Genomic DNA, 22285 nt, shown 5'->3' on the forward strand with positions numbered 1-22285 from the left:
GTGTCTATATTGAGAGAAGCTAGCCTGTGTGTCTATTTTGAGAGAAGCTAATCTGTGTGTCTATATTGAGAGAAGCTAGCCTGTGTGTCTAGATTAAGAGAAGCTAACCTGTGTGTCTATATTTTGATAGAAGCTAGCCTGTGTGTCTATATTAAGATAAGCTAGCATGTGTGTTTATTTTGAGAGAAGCTAACCTGTGTGTCTATATTGAGAGAAGCTAGCCTGTGTGTCTATATTAAGAGAAGCTAGCCTGTGTGTCTATATTAAGATAAGCTAGCATGTGTGTCTATTTTGAGAGAAGCTAACCTGTGTGTCTATATTGAGAGAAGCTAGCCTGTGTGTCTATATTAAGAGAAGCTAGCCTGTGTGTCTATATTAAGAGAAGCTAACCTGTGTGTCTATATTGAGAGAAGCTAACCTGTTTGCCTATATTGAGAGAAGCTAGCCTGTGTGTCTATATTGAGAGAAGCTAGCCTGTGTGTCTATATTAAGATAAGCTAGCCTGTGTGTCTATATTAAGATAAGCTAACCTGTTTGCCTATATTGAGAGAAGCTAGCCTGTGTGTCTATTTTGAGAGAAGCTAGCCTGTGTGTCTATATTAAGAGAAGCTAGCCTGTGTGTCTATTTTGAGAGCAGCTAACCTGTGTGTCTATATTGAGAGAAGCTAGCCTGCGTGTCTATATTAAGAGAAGCTAGCCTGTGTGTCTATATTAAGAGAAGCTAGCCTGTGTGTCTATATTAAGAGAAGCTGGCCTGTGTGTCTATTTTAAGAGAAGCTAACCTGTGTGTCTATTTTGAGAGAAGCTATGCCTGTGTGTCTATATTAAGAGAAGCTAGCCTGTGTGTCTATATTAAGAGAAGCTAGCCTGTGTGTCTATTTTGAGAGCAGCTAACCTGTGTGTCTATATTGAGAGACGCTAGCCTGCGTGTCTATATTAAGAGAAGCTAGCCTGTGTGACTATATTAAGAGACGCTTGCCTGTGTGTCTATATTAAGAGAAGCTAGCCTGTGTGTCTATATTGAGAGAAGCTAGCCTGTGTGTCTATATTAAGAGATGCTAGCCTGTGTGTCTATTTTAAGAGAAGCTAACCTGTGTGTCTATATTGAGAGAAGCTAGCCATTGTGTCTATTATAAGAGAAGCTAGCCTATGTGTCTATATTAAGAGAAGCTAGCCTGTTTGCCTATATTGAGAGAAGCTAGCCTGTGTGTCTATATTGAGAGAAGCTAGCCTGTGTGTCTATATTGAGAGAAGCTAGCCTGTGTGTCTATATTAAGAGAAGCTAGCCTGTGTGTCTATATTAAGATAAGCTAACCTGTGTGTCTATATTGAGAGAAGCTAGCCTGTGTGTCTATATTAAGATAAGCTAACCTGTGTGTCTATATTGAGAGAAGCTAGCCTGTGTGTCTATATTGAGAGAAGCTAGCCTGTGTGTCTATTTTAAGAGAAGCTAACCTGTGTGTCTATATTGAGAGAAGCTAGCCTGTGTGTCTATATTAAGAGAAGCTAACCTGTGTGTCTATATTGAGAGAAGCTAGCCTTTGTGTCTATATTAAGAGAAGCTAGCCTGTGTGTCTATTTTAAGAGAAGCTAACCTGTGTGTCTATATTGAGAGAAGCTAACCTGTGTGTCTATATTAAGAGATGCTAGCCTGTGTGTCTATTTTAAGAGAAGCTAGCCTGTGTGTCTATTTTGAGAGCAGCTAACCTGTGTGTCTATATTGAGAGAAGCTAGCCTGCGTGTCTATATTAAGAGAAGCTAGCCTGTGTGTCTATATTAAGAGAAGCTAGCCTGTGTGTCTATATTAAGAGAAGCTAGCCTGTGTGTCTATATTAAGAGAAGCTAGCCTGTGTGTCTATTTTGAGAGCAGCTAACCCGTGTGTCTATATTGAGAGAAGCTAGCCTGCGTGTCTATATTAAGAGAAGCTAGCCTGTGTGTCTATATTAAGAGACGCTTGCCTGTGTGTCTATATTAAGAGAAGCTAGCCTGTGTGTCTATATTAAGAGAAGCTAACCTGTGTGTCTATATTGAGATAAGCTAACCTGTGTGTCTATATTAAGAGATGCTAGCCTGTGTGTCTATTTTAAGAGAAGCTAGCCTGTGTGTCTATTTTGAGAGCAGCTAACCTGTGTGTCTATATTGAGAGAAGCTAGCCTGTGTGTCTATATTAAGAGAAGCTAGCCTGTGTGTCTATATTAAGAGGGAGAAAGAGGGTCTGCTAATAGGCACAGAAACATACCTGGAACCATTGCTAATGTATTGGTTCCATTACATGGGACTATACTTTGACCTCTTTCAGTATCTTGTTGGTGGTGGCGATGTAGTGGAGAGGCCTCTGTTAGGGAAGGTTAAACAGGAGTAAGGACCTCAAACAAAGGAGGAAATCCAGTTAGGTTTAAGTGTGTTTCCTCTAACATAACAGTGTGTTTCAACATGTTTTGGATGAGGTAACTCCACTGACGTACCATTAGCATGAAACAGCACATATAAAATCACTGGCTTTTTAAATTCACATATAAAGTGTTAACAAGCCACTCAAAGGAACGTTAAATAGTCAAAGTCAACTACTGGAGCCAGTGGACAACTGCCACAGCTGAAGTTGCAAGGCTGACGTGTTTATATTATATTAAATATGGATTCCGACATAAAAATCTTTAATGCCATTATGCACCTCATTAAATTACTCTTGTAATCTTTTAATGGTTTAGGCTTCAATATCAAACATATTGAAGTGATAAGTGTAAGCAATGTGCCCCTGTTGGAGTATCCAAGGCTGGTAATAGTGCAGTTCTCTGTCCAGTAGATTGTTAATATGACAACGTCACTTGGAAGTGTGTCCAAGCCCGCATGGGCACACCAGCAGTGCAGAGGTAATGCGGAGAGACATTTGTTTCTATTTAGCCAGTGATTCCATCATGTCAATCAAATATTAAAACCCCTGTCTATAATCTACAGCATCAAGCCAGATATGAAAAGCCCACCTTGCATTGAAAGATAGCCCCTTGCTTTACTGTTAAACACACAGCTGCAGTATGTAGGCCTGCAAAGCTGAGGGCAGCGGTCAGTCTGGTTTAAGCAGACTGCAAAGACTGACCTGGAACTTATGTAATACCACTTGTAAGAGAAGCCATTCACTGGGTTGAAGACCATACTAGGAAAAAATGCTCCAAAGCCATACAATTGGAAGAGAATAGTGTTGGCGTAACAAAAAAAGACCCACAGTCAGCAATAAATAGCTGGGACTGAAACTTGCCTCTGCTTTGGGTCTTTGTGACTGCGTCCATAAACTCAGCGGTGGACCTCCTAAAGTGATAAGCGCTCTCACAGACATCCAGCTAGTCAGTCAGGCAGGCCGTGAGACAGTCCGTGGTGGGAATGGCTTTCTCAGGCCACGATGGCTTTAGGCAGGCGGTTGGGAACCGAAAGAAAGGACACACGTCTCCGCTGTCAGCCCTTTGATGCCTGACGCTGACGCATATGTGGGATGTGAGTGTGTGTAATATCAAAGGGCACAACTGGCTACGTTGCTGCATGGGCCATTCCAGCATAATGACAAGATCAGATGAGGATAGAGAGGATGTCAGAGAAGGGAAGAGAAGGCAGATGTAGAGATGACTGATGGATCAAGGCCAAACCGTATCTGTGACGGGGATGAAGTGGAAAAGAGGGGAAAGTGAGGCATATTGGCAGCATATGCTAGACAAGTCACGACTAACGGATGGCTTACGTGAGCTGATTCCTCTCAGCTGTGTGTGTCTCAATGTGTCTCCTCAGCATCCGGGCTTTCTTATTATTATATATTTTTTTATTTATTTTTTTATTTAATTTTTATTTTACCCCCTTTTTTCTCCCCAATTTCGTGATATCCAATTGTTAGTAGCTACTATCTTGTCTCATCGCTACAACTCCCGTACCGGCTCGGGAGAGACGAAGGTTGAAAGTCATGCGTCCTCCGATACATAACCCAACCCAGCCGCACTGCTTCTTAACACAGCGCGCATCCAACCCGGAAGCCAGCCGCACCAATGTGTCGGAGGAAACACCGTGCACCTGGCAACCTTGGTTAGCGTGCACTGTGCCCGGCCCACCACAGGAGTCGCTGGTGCGTGATGAGACAAGGATATCCCTACCAGCCAATCCCTCCCCAACCCGGACGACGCTATGCCAATTATGCGTCGCCCCACGGACCTCCCGGTCATGGCCGGTTACGGCAGAGCCTGGGCGTGAACCTAGAGTCTCTGGTGGCACAGCTGGCGCTGCAGTGCAGCGCCCTTAACCACTTGCTTCCTGGCTTTATTGATGGAGATGTGTTCATTTAAGGGGGGACGTTTGGGCTTTGGAGGGACCCAACAGCCAGGACTTGTTTCAAAGAGGGCAGCCAGAAAACTAGCTTGAAGACACACACAGTTTCAGACACACTATCAAGCCACCAGACATAGACAAGGTTTCCCTCAGAGAGTGGAGGAATGTAACCTCTGGTACGTGGCTCATTGAGAAACCATGAGGAATCATCTCTGCTTGTCCTTCCCACTTTCCCTCTCTCCATCACTCTCCCTCTCTTTCTCCCTCCAGTCCATCTCCCTTTATAGAGGCTCCATCTCATTCATTGGCTTCTGATTAGAGAGAGCGAGAGAGAGAGAGAGAGAGAGAGAGAGACAGAGAGCGAGAGAGAGAAAGAGAGAGAGAGAGAGAGATTTTCCATATGGCCCCAGGTCCTTAATGAGACTGGACAGTGTTTCGTTGAGAAAAAAACTGAACGTGCTTGGACTGTGGTGTAGTCTTCTGACTAGTGTGTGACTGTGTGTGTGTGTGTGATATCAGGTGTTCTCACACACATCTGGATGGAGCTCTTCCAGACTGATTGCTGGCACCTAGCTAGCTCGCGGGGGCGGTAAAAGAGAACCAGGCTTGTCTTTGTATTCTTGTGGCACCCAGACAAGGCCTGGGGATCTGGAAACACAGACACCCCAGCGTCAGTGCACCAAGATCGGGTGTCCCACCACAAAACTTCTCCCTGGCCTTCAACCACAGCCCGCGGAGTGAGACGTAGACATTCCTTTCACATTCACAGACACTGTCAAATTGATGAGAACATGCCGAGGACCAACTCCTCAGACAAGTAGGTCCGCAGACTCGAAAACCGGCTTTCATAAATCTGCTTCTCCCCATTGTAAAACTTGGTGAATCCATTGAGCAGAGCCCCGAGGTCACTGTTACAGTGTTACAGTGTGGTAGTGGTGCAGCAGTGCAGGTAAGGTTGGGCCCTGCTGGTCATGGTGATAGGTTGTATTCATGGTGTGGTTCTCCCCATCCAGGGCCCTTCAGGAACAGCTCTCTGCTCAGGAAGTGGAGTCAGACAGACAGGAGCAGGAAGCTGGCCTACAACTTGCTGACTGAGCCACAGCAGACCACAGGTGAGTGAGCTCACTCCTAATACCACCTGGTTGACCTATACAACCTGAGGAGGGAAAACTCACTCAACAATGTGTCTTCTGCCTCAGACAGAGGGGTTTCCTTCCTTTGATGTACTGAAACTCCCAGGCTTTACACATCCATGGCAAGTGCAGAAAATACATTTTTACAGTTTTATTACATACTAGTAACATTTATACATACGACCCATCATATTTAGGGGTCAAGTCCATTTCCAGTCCAAGGCCAATGTTGAGACTCTATGAGCCCCACCCCCCCTTCTCCAATTCATCAACTATACCCTGTTTCTAATGTGTAATCAATGTTCAGTTCCCACTCAGCTCTCACATTCCATTATGCTTACATTCAGTCTCACTCCTTTGAATGAGCAGTCTGGTGGAATGAGACAATGGTGTTAACCTGCCAGGATCATATCAGAGCAAACAATAGCATGGAGTCTACTTTATATTCACGAGTGCAGTTTAATTTAAGCAACTATTCATTAAATCCAGTCCAAATTAATGTGTAAGCCAACACACACATTATCCAGATACAGGAAATTAAAACTAAATACCTAATGTCACCACAGGGTTGAAAACCACTGGCTTTTAAATGAACAGAGAGACTAGAGAGAGGGGTCACTATGTCTGTTGAGAACGTCTACCGACGATAGCACACAGCACGGTGAGCACACATCTTGACAATGTCCACCAATAGATCACTTCACTTTTCTCTTGATGCCCCCCAAGGGGCTCGTTCCAATGATGAAATCTATTATTCAGAGATCCATGGTATGTTGCTAATGCAACACAGCGAGGCTGTTTCTTCACATCTTTGGAAAACCTAAGAGTTGAACATGTGGCAGACAAAAGCTAGACGACATGACACTTTCCCTCCTCATCTGCCTTCTGAGTTGGCTTGGAAAGAGTTTGGTCAACGCAGGCTCCCCTGGGTGTCTCTACTCAGCAGACAATGACAGTAGCAGACTCTTAAACTGTGCAACCTTCGGCCTTGCGAGTGGCGCAGTGGTCTAAGGCACTGTGAAGCAGTGCTAGCTGTGCAACTAGAGATTCTGGGTTCGAGTCCAGGCTCTGTCGCAGCCAGCCGCGACCGGAAGAAACCATGGGGTGGTGCACTATTGGCCCAGCATCATCTGGATTAGGGGAGGGTTTGGCCGGCAGGGATGTCCTTGTCCCTTCTCGCACTAACGAATCCTGTGGAGGACGCACGGCTCTCGATCTTCGCCTCTCCGAGTCTGTACGGGAGTTGCAGCGATGAGACAAGACAGTCTACTAATTGTATACCATGAAATTAGGGAGAAAAAGGAGTAAATATAAACAAACTGTGCAACCTTACCCCCCAGTTGTGATCCCCAGGGGCAGTGCATGCTTTACACAGTCGCAAGGTGTACAATGTTTCCTCCGATTGGTGCGGCTGGCTTCTGGGTTAAGTGGGCATTGTGTTAAGAAGCAGTGCGGCTTGGTTGGCTTGTGTTTCGGAGGACGCACGGCTCTCGATCTTCGCCTCTCCGAGTCTGTACGGGAGTTGCAGCGATGAGACAAGACAGTAACTACTAATTGTATACCATGAAATTAGGGAGAAAAAGGAGTAAATATAAACAAACTGTGCAAACTGTGCAACCTTACAGTTGTGATCCCTATCTCCTTGTCTATGTCTCCCTTCACCCAATCTGCATGTATGGCAGGCATGACTGAATGGACGTCCTGGTTCAACATCGACCATCCAGGGGGGAATGGAGACTACGAGCGGTTAGAGGCCATCCAGTTCTACTACAGGGAGAGGGTGTGTGCCCGGCCGGTGGCCATGGAGGCCCGCACCACGGACTGGGTGGCAGCAGCAGAGACCGGGGAGGTGACTCACTCCAGCCTGGAGAAGGGCTTCTGGTGCATCAACAAGGAGCAGCCCTACGGACGCATCTGCTCCAACTACTACGTCCGCTTCCAGTGCCCACCAGGTACCCACAGACCACCATGCCCCATTCACATGGGTTATAAAGTAGATGTGCTATAATAGCTTTGTGTTAAGGATTCTGAACCCATACTGTGCTTAGGGGATAATGGCATTTTGTGAGGGGATTAGCCAACTATCCATGTCACCCCTAGTTACTGTGCTGTATACTGAGTCGAAACAGAACCTCAGTGGAGGTAAAGCCACTTAAACCATGTGCTTAGGAGATAATGGCATTTTGTGAGGGGATTAGCCAACTATCCATGTCACCCCTAGTTACTGTGCTGTATACTGAGTCGAAACAGAACCTCAGTGGAGGTAAAGCCACTTAAGCCATGCATCTGCTGCACTGCATTGGCCACTAATGGTCTGTTTTTTTCTTTTTTCACCCTTTTTTTTATTTTTTTCACAAAAAATTCACTGTATCACAAATCCAGTGGGTCAGAAGTTTACATACACTAAGTTGACTGTGCCTTTAAACAGCTTGGAAAATTCCAGAAATTATGTCATGGCTTTAGAAGCTTCTGATAGGCTAATTTACATAATTTGAGTCAATTGGAGGTGTACCTGTGGATATATATAATTCACCCAACTTATTGTGGGAAGCTTATGGAAGGTTACCTGAAATGTTTGACCCAGGTTCAACAATTTAAAGGCAATGCTACCAAATACTAATTGAGTGTATGTAAACTTCTGACCCACTGGGAATGTGATGAAAGAAATAAAAGCTGCAATAAATAATTCTCTCTACTATTATTCTGACATTTCACATTCTTAAAATAAAGTGGGGATCCTAACTGACCTAAGACAGGGAATTTTTACTAGGATTAAATGATAGGGATTGTGAAAAACTGAGTTTAAATGTATTTGGCTAAGGTGTATGTAAACTTGCGACTTCAACTGTACATACTATCTATATACATATAGATATACATACTTTCTTTTAGAATATATCTTTATTATTTCCTGCAAACCCTACCAACTTTCCCCCAATTGGAGTAAACTAATAAATAATAACACTTAGGCTTCTACCTTCAGTTTATACATATTATATACATTTTACAGACACAATCTATTTTACAATAGTTATATTTTCTTTGTTTTTATGTCCTTCCTCCATTTCTGATGTCCGTCCAGTTTCTATTTGTAACTGTGCTATTTCACAGAATTTCTGAACCTATATTCCTTTTAGAGACCCCGTATGTTTTACATTGGTTATCTTGTTATTAGTCCCTCCCTTCAGCTCCATACAACCCCTCCCATCTATCTCTCAACATCATCCATTTGGGATTTCTATTTGCCATATATTTTCCAACTGTGCTGTGATGTTTCACAAAAGTACTGAACCTTTCTATTCTCATAGCTTCTACAGATAGAGAATTAAAGATACATTTTTGTTGCTAAAATAATAATAATATTATTATTTGATTGACCATGGCTTTTCAAATCACCCAGTATTGCTATCTGCAGCGTTAGTTCTAGGCAAATGTTGCAATTATTTAGCCATTCCTGGACCTGTGACCATAAACGAGCTACGTATGGACAGTACCAAAATAAATGATCTAATGACTCTGCCTCCTCACAGCAGAGCTGGGAAGATTGTATCCCCCATATACTGTATATAACATTCTATTGGTTGCAAGAATTTTGTACAGTCATTTAAATTGATAAATTCAAAGTTTTGAATCCGACGTTGCTTTGCGTGTCAATTCATAGACCATGTGCCATGGAATGGGTACTTCGAAATTCTCTTCCCAACTATTTTGCAATTTATATGGCACAGCTGTCAAGTTTTTCATCCTTAAATGAAATTGGTATATGTTTTTATTTATCACACTTTTCTTTAACCATTTATGTTCTTTAATACAGGGCCGACAGACAAATTCCTTACCTTTTTCCCCTTCTACTTGCCTCTTCCATTTTTGTGGTAATGCTGCAATTAGTTGGTTGTAATTTTGGGTAGAGCAGACATTTTCATATGTCTGTGTTAGCTGCATGTCCTATTTATGATATCATTCACTAAAATTATACATTTTTTTAAACATTTCATCGAAAAATACATTTTGTTTTATCAATTAGTATATTTGAGTTTAACCACAGTATTTGTTGTATTATTTGTTCTGTCTTTTCAGGTGGATTATTCTGAAATTGCAACCAACTTTCTAAGGCTTTAAAATAAAAATATTATATTTTGGAGATTATTTCCTTTTCAAACACCCAAAAGTGAGCAGTTGTAATCTGAATAAAGGGAAAAAGGCCATTCTTGAACATGGGGTCAGACATTCCTACCAATTTACTAGAGAACCAGTTTGGATTTAAGTAAAGCTTTTGTATGACTGATGCCTTTAGTGAGAGGTCTAATGCTTTAATATTTAATCATTTCTGCCCACCAAATTCATATTCATTATATAAATAGGCCCTTTAAATTTTGTCTGGCTTGCCATTCCAAATAAAATTGAATATTTTTTGTCCATATAATTTAAAAAGCAGGTCACTGGGTGTAGGCAAGACCATAAGCAAATAGTTAAACTGTGATATGGCTAAAGAGTTAATCAGGGTGATTTTTCCACAAATAGACAGGTATTTTCCTTTCCATGGTAGCAAGATCTTATCTATTTTTGCTAACTGTCTATAAAAATGTATTGAAATGTGATCATTTCTTTCTTTTGGGATTTGTATACCGAGTCTGTCCACATCCCCCCCCCACTAATGATCTGTTCGTCTTTTTTCAACTGTGAAAGTCCTGGACTTATTTTTTCAAACTACAAACTACGTTACTTACATAAAGATGCCGTATCTTAATTTGAGACAGTTTGCTACAGCTAGAAAATAATCATGCAGCAACAAAAAAGGTGAATTATGATTATAATTAATGGACATTTTTTGTTAGGGCAATTCATATCAAGTGACATTTTAAAGTGGAAATGACAAACTTTAGAAGCCTTTTTAAACCTTGAGTACACTACAAGTTTGCATTTCCAAAAGAGTGATCAAATTAAGATCCTACATCCGTAATTCTCAGTCCAGGACTGGAATTTTAGGTCTGTGACCATTCTACCAATTCTATTTCTATGTGGATTCCATACTCACCCTTGTCACAATGTCTTGTCTTGTGTGTCCAGTTCAGGCCTACTGGATGGACTGGTCTGCCTGGGGCCCCTGCTCTGCTACAGCCTGTAATGACGTGGGCATTCAGGTCCGTCAGAGGAAGTGTATGAGCATCCAGCCCATGCCCTTGCTACTGGTTCCGCCATGCCAGGGGCCCCAGACAGAGAGGATGGAGTGTGCCACCCTGCCATGTGAAGGTATCCTCACAACACAACCTACACATAGACCTACAGTGTACATACCATGCCAATATTTAACATCAAGCCAATCATAATAATTATAATTTTTACATAATTCATTCACTACCAAGAGACTGATCAGCTGATCAGGGTCATTATTGACATGAAGACAATCACAACAGATCTGAGATGGAGCTGCAGTATGCGGCTGTTAATAAATACAGTGACTACGGCCACAGTAGAGCCAATGCTGAACCACTTAGAAAAAAGGGTCCATAGGAGAACCATTTTTGGTTCCAAGTAGAACCCTTGTGGGTTCAATGTAGAACCCTCTGTGTAAAGGCTTCTACATGGAACCAAAAGGATTCTACCTGGAACCAAAAATAGTTATTCAAAGGGTTCTCCTATGGGGACAGCTGAATAACCCTATTAGGTTCTAGATATCACCTTTTTCCTAAGAATGTACATTAATACATCTTCTCCACATGCCACAGTTTTGCTAACTTCTCCCTAACATGGGCTTCTAACAATTATATGTCACCATCGTCAACACACCTTCGATGTTCATAAAGCTCCAGGGGCTTTGATCAGGAGGAGTCTGTCACTGTGCACTTCCCTCTCTAACAGTCATCAGCAGCACTGTCTCCCAGAAAGAGGAGGAAACTACCTAATATGTAACAATTCTGTTACGGCACACTTTCATCAGGTGACCAGTAGCCTGGCAAAAGTCCTGTGATAATATTTTGTTACAATGCATCTTTCTCATCTCTCTCATTTTTTTCACCTTTCCTTGAAGCTACAGTTACATTATATGGATCATTCATGTTTATGTCCCATGTCTCTGTGGTTTGACTAGCCAAGTGGACTCAGTGGGGTACGTGGGGAGCATGCTCAGTGACCTGCGGCAAGGGTCGCAGGATCAGAAGGAGGACCTGTGTGAGAACCTCTATAACAGTGCAGTGTGTTGGACGAGCAGCTGAAATCCAGAAATGTGGGAAATATCCATGCCCGAGTAAGTCGTAAATCTAAAGAAACATACACGATATGGCTGTAAAATCTGAATAATCATTCTAATCATGTGTAAAAGTATGCTGAATGTATTGTGTGTGGGTGTTATTGTGTATGTCTGTGTGTGTGTATCTGCAGCCAAATGTAAGCGTGAGTGTCCCGATGGCCGTCCCAGTGAGGACTGTAGCCGCTGTGTGTGTGTGGGCCACATGCTCCAAGGAGAGGTACTCAGTATGACCGGTGTCCCCGTGATGGGGGCCAGGATAGCGCTGGCCAGCCGACCCAAGATCATCCGTACCCGCACTGACGCCAAAGGCCTCTTCAGGCTCCCAGGGGTCTGCTCCAGTTCCCCCAGCCAGCTCTACATCAGGAAGGAGAAGTTTGCCCCGGCGACTGCATCCACCTCCAGCAACAGCAGTGGGTCATCCTGGGTACGGGCAGTCCTAAAGTACGCAGGTGAGGTATACTAAGTTAGTAATATCAACAAATAGCCCAATGATGAAGTATGTTCTCTATGTACTTAGTACTGCTTTGAGCCAGTCAGTCTGTCATTATAACCATCAATCTACTGTAGCCAGACTAGGGTAAGGACATTTAAAACTACAATATGGACCACTGGAGGAAAGTCTGAAGTAGTTGAGTCCTTTACATACACATATACTGTACTTGGAAACTAAATACAAAATAAATGCAGTCACAGGGGCAGTATTTCACCATAATCCCACACCAATCATTGTTCATAAGTACGGAGACCAAGAAGACTTTAAACTGTAGGCCTGATTACGTTTTATTTCGATCAGGATACCTTTGTGGTACCGTTCACAACAGTCCCAGAGACAGATTTTTAAGGATTTGTTTCCTACTGCTTTGCAGAGAAGCCATACATTGTAAAGCACCCAGAGGACAAAGTGCGCTATGAGGGACAGCGTGTGATGTTATGCTGCAAGGCAGCAGGGGAGCCCATGCCAGACAAATACTACTGGTATGATCATGCATTCCTTTGTTAATTTGCCAGAAAAAAATCTTACAAATGTTTTTGGGAAGCATGACTAGATAACACATTATATTAAACAACTTACAAAAATTACATTTTCAGTATAGGTTTTTAATGGTATGTTCTTCTCTCCAGGTATCACAATAGGACCCTATTGGACCGGAACGTGTTCAAATATGAAGAGGATCTGGTGCTGAGAGACCTGAAGCCTGAGCAGACAGGACATTACTACTGTAAAGCCAGCAGCCAGACAGGAAGCATCAAGTCCTCACAGGCATTCCTCAGCGTTATCGGTACGTAGAGACCCTATCCATCAAATCCTGTACTGTACCTGTAGGAATGGACAGTATGAAAAGACACTGCAGCAAACCGAATGTCCGTGAGGAAAAAACCCTGCAGAAAATCTACTGTATCTGTAACATCGAAAAAATACACCCAAGTAAAATAAGATCGTAAAATATCAAGGCCTCCAGAATCTGGCAGTAAGGTTTTAATATGTTTACATTGGTATAAAGCATCCTTTTCTAAACAGAGATTATTTACATTATTTATAATAGACTGTAAAAACCAAAATCCCACTTCTCCAGAGCTCCCCTTATTGAAGTGAAATCCAAGATTGTCAATAAATCCTGTTAGTCAAACAAGTATGAGTTTCCGCATCCGTGCAGGGTAGATACACATTGTGCGTATTCCCCAGTTGCTTGTTAGCCACGATATAGATTGACAAAAAGGGGCTGCGGGGGAGTGTGCTAAAGCATTCAGCTACGGGCTTCTACAGGAGGATATGTTCTGGCTCTGAGTCACTGCAGCCTGAGAGATTTGCCCCTGTGAATAGAACAACAACACCTGGAACACCAAGGCTCTGAGTGAAGAATGATTAACCTGCTTTATTCTACCAGCCCATTGTGGTTCCCATCACTAGGGAACATTAGGCTACACTCCAGTTATTTAATAAAACATTCCGTCCATATTTAAAGACAGGACTACCGTTTTCCTTTTGTTTCTTTTAGTTAATTCATGAGTTTTTTTTTTAATGCAGAGGGGCCAGGAAATGACACATTGGGTAACACAGTTGAAGTCGCAAGTTTACATACACCTTAGCTAAATATATTTAAACTCAGTTTCACAATTCCTGACATTTAATCCTAGTAAAAATTCCCTGTCTTAGGTCAGTTAGGATCACCATTTTATTTTAAGAATGTGACATGTCGGAATAATAGTAGGGAGAATGATTTATTTCAGCTTTAATTTCTTTCATCACATTCCCAGTGGGTCAGAAGTTTACATACACTCAATTAGTATTTGGTAGCATTGCCTTTAAATTGTTGAACCTGGGTCAAACTTGTTGGCCTTCCACAAGCTTTCACAATATGTTGGGTGAATTTTGGCCCATTCTTCCTCACAGAGCTGGTGTAACTGAGTCAGGTTTGTAAGCCTCCTTGCTTGCTTTTTCAGTTCTGCTCACACATTTCTATAGGATTGAGGTCAGGGCTTTGTGATGGCCACTCCAATACCTTGACTTAGTTGTCCTTAAGCCATTTTGCCACAACTTTGGAAGTATGCTTGGGGTCATTGTCCATTTGGAAGGCCCATTTGCAATCAAGCTTTAACTTCCTGACTGATGTCTTGAGATGTTGCTTCAATATATCCACATACTTTTCCTACCTCATTACGCCATCTATTTTGTGAAGTGCACCAGTCCCTCCTGCAGCAAAGATTCCTCACAACATGATGATGCCACCCCCATGCTTCCCTTTTTCCTCCAAACATAACGATGGTCATTATGGCCAAACAGTTCTATTTTTGTTTCATCAGACCAGAGGACATTTCCCCAAAAAGTACGATCCCAATGTGCAGTTGCAAACCGTAGACTGGCTTTTTAATGGTGGTTTTGGAGCAGTGGCTTCCTTCCTTTCTGAGCAGCCTTTCAGGTTATATCGATATCGATACAGGACTTGTTTTACAGTGGATATATATATAGTAGGTATATATACTTTGTATCTGTTTCCTCCAGCATCTTCACAATGTCCTTTTGCTGTTGTTCTGGGATTGATTTGCACTTTCGCACCAAAGTACGTTCATCTCTAGGAGACAGAACGCGTCTCCTTCCTGGGTGGTATGATGGCTGCGTGGTCCCATGGTGTTAATACTTGTGTATCTATTGTTTGTACAGATGAACATGGTACCTTCAGGCATTTGGAAATTGCTCCCAAGGATGAACCAGATTTGTGGAGGTCTACAATTTTTTTTATCAGGTCTTGGCTGATTTCATGTGATTTTCCTATGATGTCAAGCAAAGAGGCACTGAGTTTGAAGGTAGGCCTTGAAATAAATCCACAGGTACACCTCCAATTGACTCAAAGTATGTCAATTAGCCTAACAGAAGCTTCTAAAGCCATGTCATTATTTTCTGGAATTTTCCAAGTTGTTTAATTAAAGGCACAGTCAACTCAGTGTATGTACTTTTCTGACCCACTGGTATTGTGATACATTGAAATATAAGTGAAATAATCTGTCTGTAAACAATTGTTGGAAGAATTACTTGTGTCATGCACAAAGTAGATTTCCTAACCGACTTGCCAAAACTATAGTTTGCTAACAAGAAATTTGTGGAGTGGTTGAAAAACAAGTTTTAATAACTCCAAACTAAGTGTATGTAAACTTCTGACTTCAACTGTATATATCAGGCTAGGCGTCCCGCTAGCGGGACAACTTCCGGTGGAGCTAGAGGGTGCGCAATTCAAATAAATAGTCACAAAAATTATGGATAAAACTTCTTGATGCACCCATCCCGGTAGCGGGATAATTTTTGTCAACATCCGCTGAATTGTAGAGCGCCAAATTCAAATTAAATTACTAAAAATATTGAATTTTCATGAAATCACAAGTGCAATATAGCAAAACACAGCTTAGCTTGTTGTTAGTCCACCTGGCATGTCAGATCTCAATAAAACTTTCTGCGAAAGCATACCAAGCGTTTATGGAAGGACATCTCTCTCAGTAGACAAAATATTACAAACAGCTAACAGCCAAGTAGATTGGTCACGAAAGTCAGAAAAGCAAAATATTAAATCGCTTACCTTTGATGATCTTCGGATGTTTGCCCTCACGAGACTCCCAGTTACACAATAAATGTTCCTTTTGTTCCATAAAGATTATTTTTATATCCAAAATACCTCCATTTGGTTGGCGCGTTATGTTCAGAAATCCATAGGCTCGAGCGGTCACGACATTGCAGACGAAAATTCCAAATAGTATCCGTAATGTTCATAGAAACATGTCAAACGTTTTTTATAATCAATCCTCAGGTTGTTTTTACAATATATAATCGATAATATATCAACAGGGACTGTAGCTCATTTTTCAAAATAAAAGCCTGAAACTATATCTAAAGACTGTTCACACCATGGGGAAGCCATAGGAAAAGGAATCTGGTTGATATCCCTTTAAATGGAGCGAAGGCAGGCTATGGAACATGGAGCTTTCAAAATAGAAGCCCATTCCGGTTGGATTTTCCTCAGGTTTTCGCCTGCAATATCAGTTCTGTTATACTCACAGACAATATTTTGACAGTTTTGGAAACTTTAGAATGTTTTCTATCCTAATCTGACAAGTATATGCATATTCTAGATTCTGGGCCTGAGAAATAGGCAGTTTAATTTGGGTACGTTTTTCATACTAACATCAAAATACTGCCCTCTACACTCAACAGGTTAAACATGTAGGTACATACAAGTGTTTTATATCAGTTGAAAGCTTAAATTATTGTTAATCTAACTGCACTGTCCGATTTACAGTAACCATTACAATGAAAGCATGCCTTGCGATTGTTTGAGGACGCTTCCCCACATCAAAATATTTTTCCACCAGCACAGGTTTCATAAATTTACAAATAGTGATTAAATATTCACTTACTTTTTGAAAATCTTCCTCTGATTTGTCATACAAAGGATCCCAGCTATAACATGTAGTGTCATTTTGTTAGATAAAATCCTTCTTTATATCCCAAAAAGTCTGTTTATTTGGCGCCATCGATTTGAGTAATCCACTCGTTCAACATGCAGAGAAAGGAATCCAAAAACTTTGTTAAAACAAGTCAAAATATGTTTCTATTGACTCAGATACCCTAACATGTCATCAAACTACAATATTTCATACCGAAAGAAGTATGTTCAATAGGAAACCAATATTAGCAGGTGCATCTTGTCTTCCTTGCGTGCCCAAACACGAATTTCCAATAGTTTGTCCCAGTACTAAAACAAATTATTCTCACTCATTTTGGGGGGGGGGTTTCTCCAAACATATCTATTGTGTTAAATTCTCCTACATTATTATGACATTTCTACGAACTTCAAAGTGTTTTCTTTCCAATGGCACCAAGTATTTGCACATCCTGGCTTCAGGGCCTGAGCAACAGGCAGTTTACTTTGGGCACGTCAGTCAGGGGGATATTGAGAAAAAAGGACCCTCGCCTGAAGAAATTCAGGCTGTTCCATCTGTCTGCAACAATCTTTTTCTTTAGAGGATAGGGAGTCTAACAGGAACACTGGAGCATAAACTCAGCCATGATATCATGAACATGATTCCTTTTGCCAACATTTGGCCAACATTTGGGGGAACAATAATCCTTTTTTTCCATTCCCATCTGAATGCTTTGTGAACAAATGTCCTCTCCAAGTTCACATCTAATTACCCTATTATGAATGTTTTGTAGTGCAACTTGGCTAATCATGGATGTCTCTGAGCCATGTGGAAAGAAACAAGGTGTGTGTGTGTGTGTGTGTGTGTGTGTGTGTGTGTGTGTGTGTGTGTGTGTGTGTGTGTGTGTGTGTGTGTGTGTGTGTGTGTGTGTGTGTGTGTGTGTGTGTGTGTGTGTGTGCGTGTGTGTGTGTAAGTGAACACATGTAAGAAATATAGTACTCTTTTTCCACCAATAATTACAAGCAAATGCATACTAATACTAATTACACACATTTAAACTAATGCTACTAATGACAATGAAATTCTAGGTAATAAACATACATTTGGTTGGTTAATAGGAAGTGTGACAGAGTGCGCCATTCGCATCTGTAATTTTTCATTTGAATGAGTATATAAAACATGAAGAACACATGCTCTTTCGATGACATAGACTGACCAGGTAAATCCAGGTGAAAGCTATGATCGCTTATTGATGTCACTTGTTACATCCACTCCAATCAGTGTAATTGAAGGGGAGGAGACCGGTTAAAGAAGGATTTCTACGCCTTGAGACAATTGAGACATGGATTGTGTATGTGTGCCATTCAGAGGGTGACTGGTCAAGACAAAAAATGTAAGTGCCTTTGAACAGGGTATGTTAGTAGATGCCAGATGTGTATCAAGAATGGTCCACCACACAAAGGACATCCAGCCATCTTGACACAACTGTGGGAGGCATTGGAGTCAACATGGGCCAGCATCCCTGTGGAACGCCTTCGACACCTTGTGGAGTCCATCAAATTGAGGCTGTTCTGAGGGCAAAGGAGCGGTGGTAGTGGTGGTAGTGGTGGTGGTGGTGGGGGGGGGGGACAAACACAGTCTGCTTAAACTAATAACACCCAAACAATTATACGTTTTCATGTCTTTATTGAACACACTGTGTAAACATTCACAGTGCAGAGTGGAAAAGTGTGTGAACCCTTGGATTTAATAACTGGTTGACTGTCCTTTGGCAGCAATAACCTCAACCAAACGTTTTCTGTAGTTGCGGATCAGACCTGCACAACAGTCAGGAGGAATTGTGGACCATTCCTCTTTACAAAACTGTTTCAGTTAAGAAATATTCTTGGGATGTCTGGTGTGAACTGCTCTCTTGAGGTCATGTCACAGCATCTCAATCGGGCTGAGGTAAAGACACTGACTGGGCCACTCCAGAAGGTGTATTTTCTTCTCTTGAAGCCATTCTGTTGTTGATTTACTTCTGTGTTTTTAGGTCATTGTCCTGTTGCATCACGCAACTTCTGTTGAGCTTCAATTGGCGCATAGATAGCCTAACATTCAAGCAAAATGTCTTGATGAACTTGGAAATTCATTTTTACGTTGGTGATACCAAGCTGTCCAGGCCCTGAGGCAGCAAAGCAGCCCCAAACATGATGCTCCCTCCACCGCACTTTACAGTTGGGATGAGGTTTTGATGTTCGTGTGCTGTGCTGTGCCTTTTTTCATCCACACATGGTGTTGTGTGTTCCTTCCAAACAACTCAACTGCAGTTTCATCTGTCCACAGAATATTTTGCCAGTAGCGCTGGGGAACATCCAGATGCTCTTTTGTAAACTTCAGACGTGCAGACGTGTTTTTTTTGAACAGCAGTGCCTTCTTCCGTGGTATCGTAGACTCGTCAACAGAGATGTTAGCATGTTCCAGAGATTTCTGTAAGTCTTTCGTTGACACTCTAGGATTCTTCTTAACCTCATTGAGCATTCTGCGCTTTGCTCTTGCTGTCATCTTTGCAGGACGGCAACTCCTAGGGAGAGTAGCAACAGTGCTGAACTTTCTCAATTTATAGACATTTTGTCTTACCATGGACTGATGAACATCAAGGCTTTTGGAGATACTTTTGTAACCCTTTCCAGCTTTATGCTGGAAAGTCAACAATTTTTTATCTTAGGTCTTCTGCGATCTCTTTTGTTTGCAGCATGGTTCACATCAGGCAATGCTTCTTGTGAATAGCAAACAAAAGTTTTTTTATAGGGCAAGGCAGCTCTAACCAACATCTCCAATCTCGTCTCATTGATTGGACTCAAGGTTAGCTCACTACAATTCACTTTTGGAGAATGCATTAGCCTAGGAATTCACATACTTTCCCCAACCGACACTGTGAATGTTTAAATTATGTATTCAATATAGACAAGAAAAATACAATAATTTGTGTGTTATTAGTTAAGCACACTATATTTGTCTATTGTTGTGACTTAGATGAAGATCAGATCAAATATGATGATCAATTTATGCAGAAATACAGGTAATTCCAAAGGGTTCACATACTTTTTCTTGCCAATGTGTGTGCATTATATGCATTATGCATATGTGTGTTTACATCCATAAAACACGTGTAATCGCATTGCTAACTCTATGCACTGTGTATTCCACAGCTAAAGGCATTCCGGCATGCAACCCCACACCTAAGAACCACCTCATTAGGCTGCCCATGGACTGTGTTCAGCCTGGGACTGACTCTAAGCTCTACGACGCTGGCCGCTGCACCCACAACAAGTGTGTAGGCTCCCTGGACTTCGACCTGCGCTGCAGGGATGGAGGTGGCTACTGCTGCGGGGTCCAGAAGATGGAGAGCCGGGTGATCAACTGTGGGAGCTACAGCCTACCCATCAAAGCTGTGACTGAGTGTGGCTGCCTGAAGTGTGTGGTGCCCAAGGTGCTTGTGCGTGGCAGGGTAGTCACAGTTGACAACAATGAACCACTGCGTTTCGGGCACATGTACGTTGGCAAGGAGAGAGTGGGCACCACAGGGTACAAAGGAGGTTTCACGCTCAATATAACCCCAGACACAGAGAGGCTAGTGGTCAACTTTGTGGATCCCACAGAAAAATTCATTGACACTCCTAAGGTGTTTATCTTTGACAAGAGAGGGGGCTCTGTTTATCATGACGTGAAGGTGATGAGAAAGCAGGAACCTATTGATATCAATGCTGGAGAGACAAATACCATTGACTTAGGAGAAATCAAAGGAGAGGACCCCATTGGACAGATTGTCATACCTCCAAATTCTTTCCACAAAAAAAATGGGGAGGTGTACGAAGGTACGGTGAAAGCCAGTGTCACCTTCATTGACCCCAGGAACATCACAACAGCTGCTGCAGCGCCTGGTGATCTCAACTTTGTGGACGATGAGGGTGACATGCTTCCACTGAGGACATATGGGATGTTTTCCGTTGACTTCAGAGATGATACGAACCAGGAAGTCCTAGGGGCTGGAGCGGTCCAAGTACTCCTAGACACGCAGCACGTCAAAATGCAAGAACATATTCCCAAAATGAAACTGTGGTCCCTCAACCCAGACACAGGTGTCTGGGAGGAGGAGAGTGACTTTCACTACACTCAGACCACATCTGGTGGTAATGGACGGCGCAAGCGAGAGGAGCGCACTTTCCTCATAGGTAATATGGAAATCAGGGAGCGTCGACTTTTCAACCTGGATGTGCCTGAGAACCGCCGCTGCTACGTCAAAGTGAGGACATACATGAGTGACAAATTCCTGGCCACTGAGCAGTTGGAAGGTGTGGTCATCAGCCTGATAAACTTGGAGCCCAAGCCTGGCTTTTCCTCTAACCCCAGAGCATGGGGTCGCTTTGACAGTGTGATAACTGGACACAACGGAGCCTGCCTGCCAGCCTTCTGTGATGCTCAGGTGCCTGATGCTTACACAGCTTACGTCACAGGCATTATGGGTGGTGAAGAACTGGAAGCAGCTCCCTCAACCCCCAAGATGAACCCAAACATCATTGGAGTGTCTCAGCCATATTTAGACAAGATAGACTACCAGCGTTCAGACCACAATGATCCAGCTCTTAAGAAAACAGCCTTCAGAATCAACTTGGCAAAACCCAACCCCAATAATTTGGAAGAGACCAACGGGCCAATATACCCCTACCAGAGTTTAATATCCTGTGAAAATGCAGAAGTCAATGCCAACCATTTCCGATTCTTCAGAGTGGAAAAGGACAAATATGAATATAACGTTGTGCCCTTTCAAGAGAACGACTTAACATCGTGGACAGGTGACTACCTCTCTTGGTGGCCCAACCCTCAAGAGTTCAGGGCTTGCTTCATCAAGGTCAAGATCCAGGGACAAAGGGAGGTTATGATAAGGTCACAGAACCATGGAGGCACCCACCCTGAGACTGCAGGCCAGCTGTACGGCATCAGAGACATCCGCAGTACCCGCGACATGCACGTGGCCAACATCTCAGCAGCTTGCCTCGAGTTCAAGTGCAGTGGTATGCTCTTCGACCAAGCCGCAGTCGATAGGTCCCTCATATCAGTCCTCCCACAGGGCAACTGTCGGAGAGTGGGCATCAACAGCCTCTTAAAGGAGTATCTGACCAAGCACCCCCCTACCTCACCGAACAACGAGTCCCATGCCTTCAACATGCTGGCCCCAGTCGACCCCTTGGGGCACAACTATGGCATCTACACAGTCACGGACCAGAACCCAAGGGTGGCAAAAGAGATCGCCATTGGACGTTGTTTTGACGGTACCTCTGACGGCTTCTCCAGAGAGATGAAGTCAGACACTGGGGTTGCTCTGACCTTCAGCTGCCCAGAAAGGACTTTAACCAGGGAGAGTCTCTTTCAACGCCTCCAGACAAACCCCAGCCAGACCCTGTCTCAGATGGCAAGGGACATGAGGGAGGCGCAGGGGCTGCAGGTCCAAGGAAGGTCCTCCCGGGTAGTGACCTACCCCTCTGAATCCACGAGCCGCAGATCCAGCTCCTCTAGCAGGAGGAGATCTATGATGCGGACACAGAACCGGCAGTAGATCTGCTGTTAATAAGTGAGTTACAAGTTTTCGTTGTGCCACAGTGTAAACAAAAGTAGTATTTTTAGTGTGCGTAAAGTTTTCCACTTTCTGTACTT

At 42.8% G+C, this 22285-nt stretch overlaps 1 protein-coding gene across 1 annotated transcript in view; it reads left to right on the forward strand.

The window, feature by feature from the left end:
• LOC110507602 (cartilage intermediate layer protein 1) overlaps window positions 1-22285 on the forward strand; it is a 31789-nt gene that overhangs the window by 5813 nt on the left and 3691 nt on the right. Inside the window, exons 2-9 of the mRNA XM_021587735.3 lie at window positions 5317-5415; window positions 7119-7388; window positions 10504-10686; window positions 11525-11680; window positions 11815-12132; window positions 12550-12658; window positions 12806-12963; window positions 19783-22202. Coding sequence (XP_021443410.3) covers window positions 5317-5415; window positions 7119-7388; window positions 10504-10686; window positions 11525-11680; window positions 11815-12132; window positions 12550-12658; window positions 12806-12963; window positions 19783-22187 — 3698 coding nt within the window. The 3' untranslated portion in view covers window positions 22188-22202. The remainder of the gene's footprint in view (window positions 1-5316; window positions 5416-7118; window positions 7389-10503; window positions 10687-11524; window positions 11681-11814; window positions 12133-12549; window positions 12659-12805; window positions 12964-19782; window positions 22203-22285) is intronic.

The sequence above is a fragment of the Oncorhynchus mykiss genome, chromosome 1 (assembly GCF_057628025.1).
Source record: "Oncorhynchus mykiss isolate SJ-2025 chromosome 1, ASM5762802v1, whole genome shotgun sequence".
In the NCBI taxonomy this organism is placed as follows: domain Eukaryota; kingdom Metazoa; phylum Chordata; class Actinopteri; order Salmoniformes; family Salmonidae; genus Oncorhynchus; species Oncorhynchus mykiss.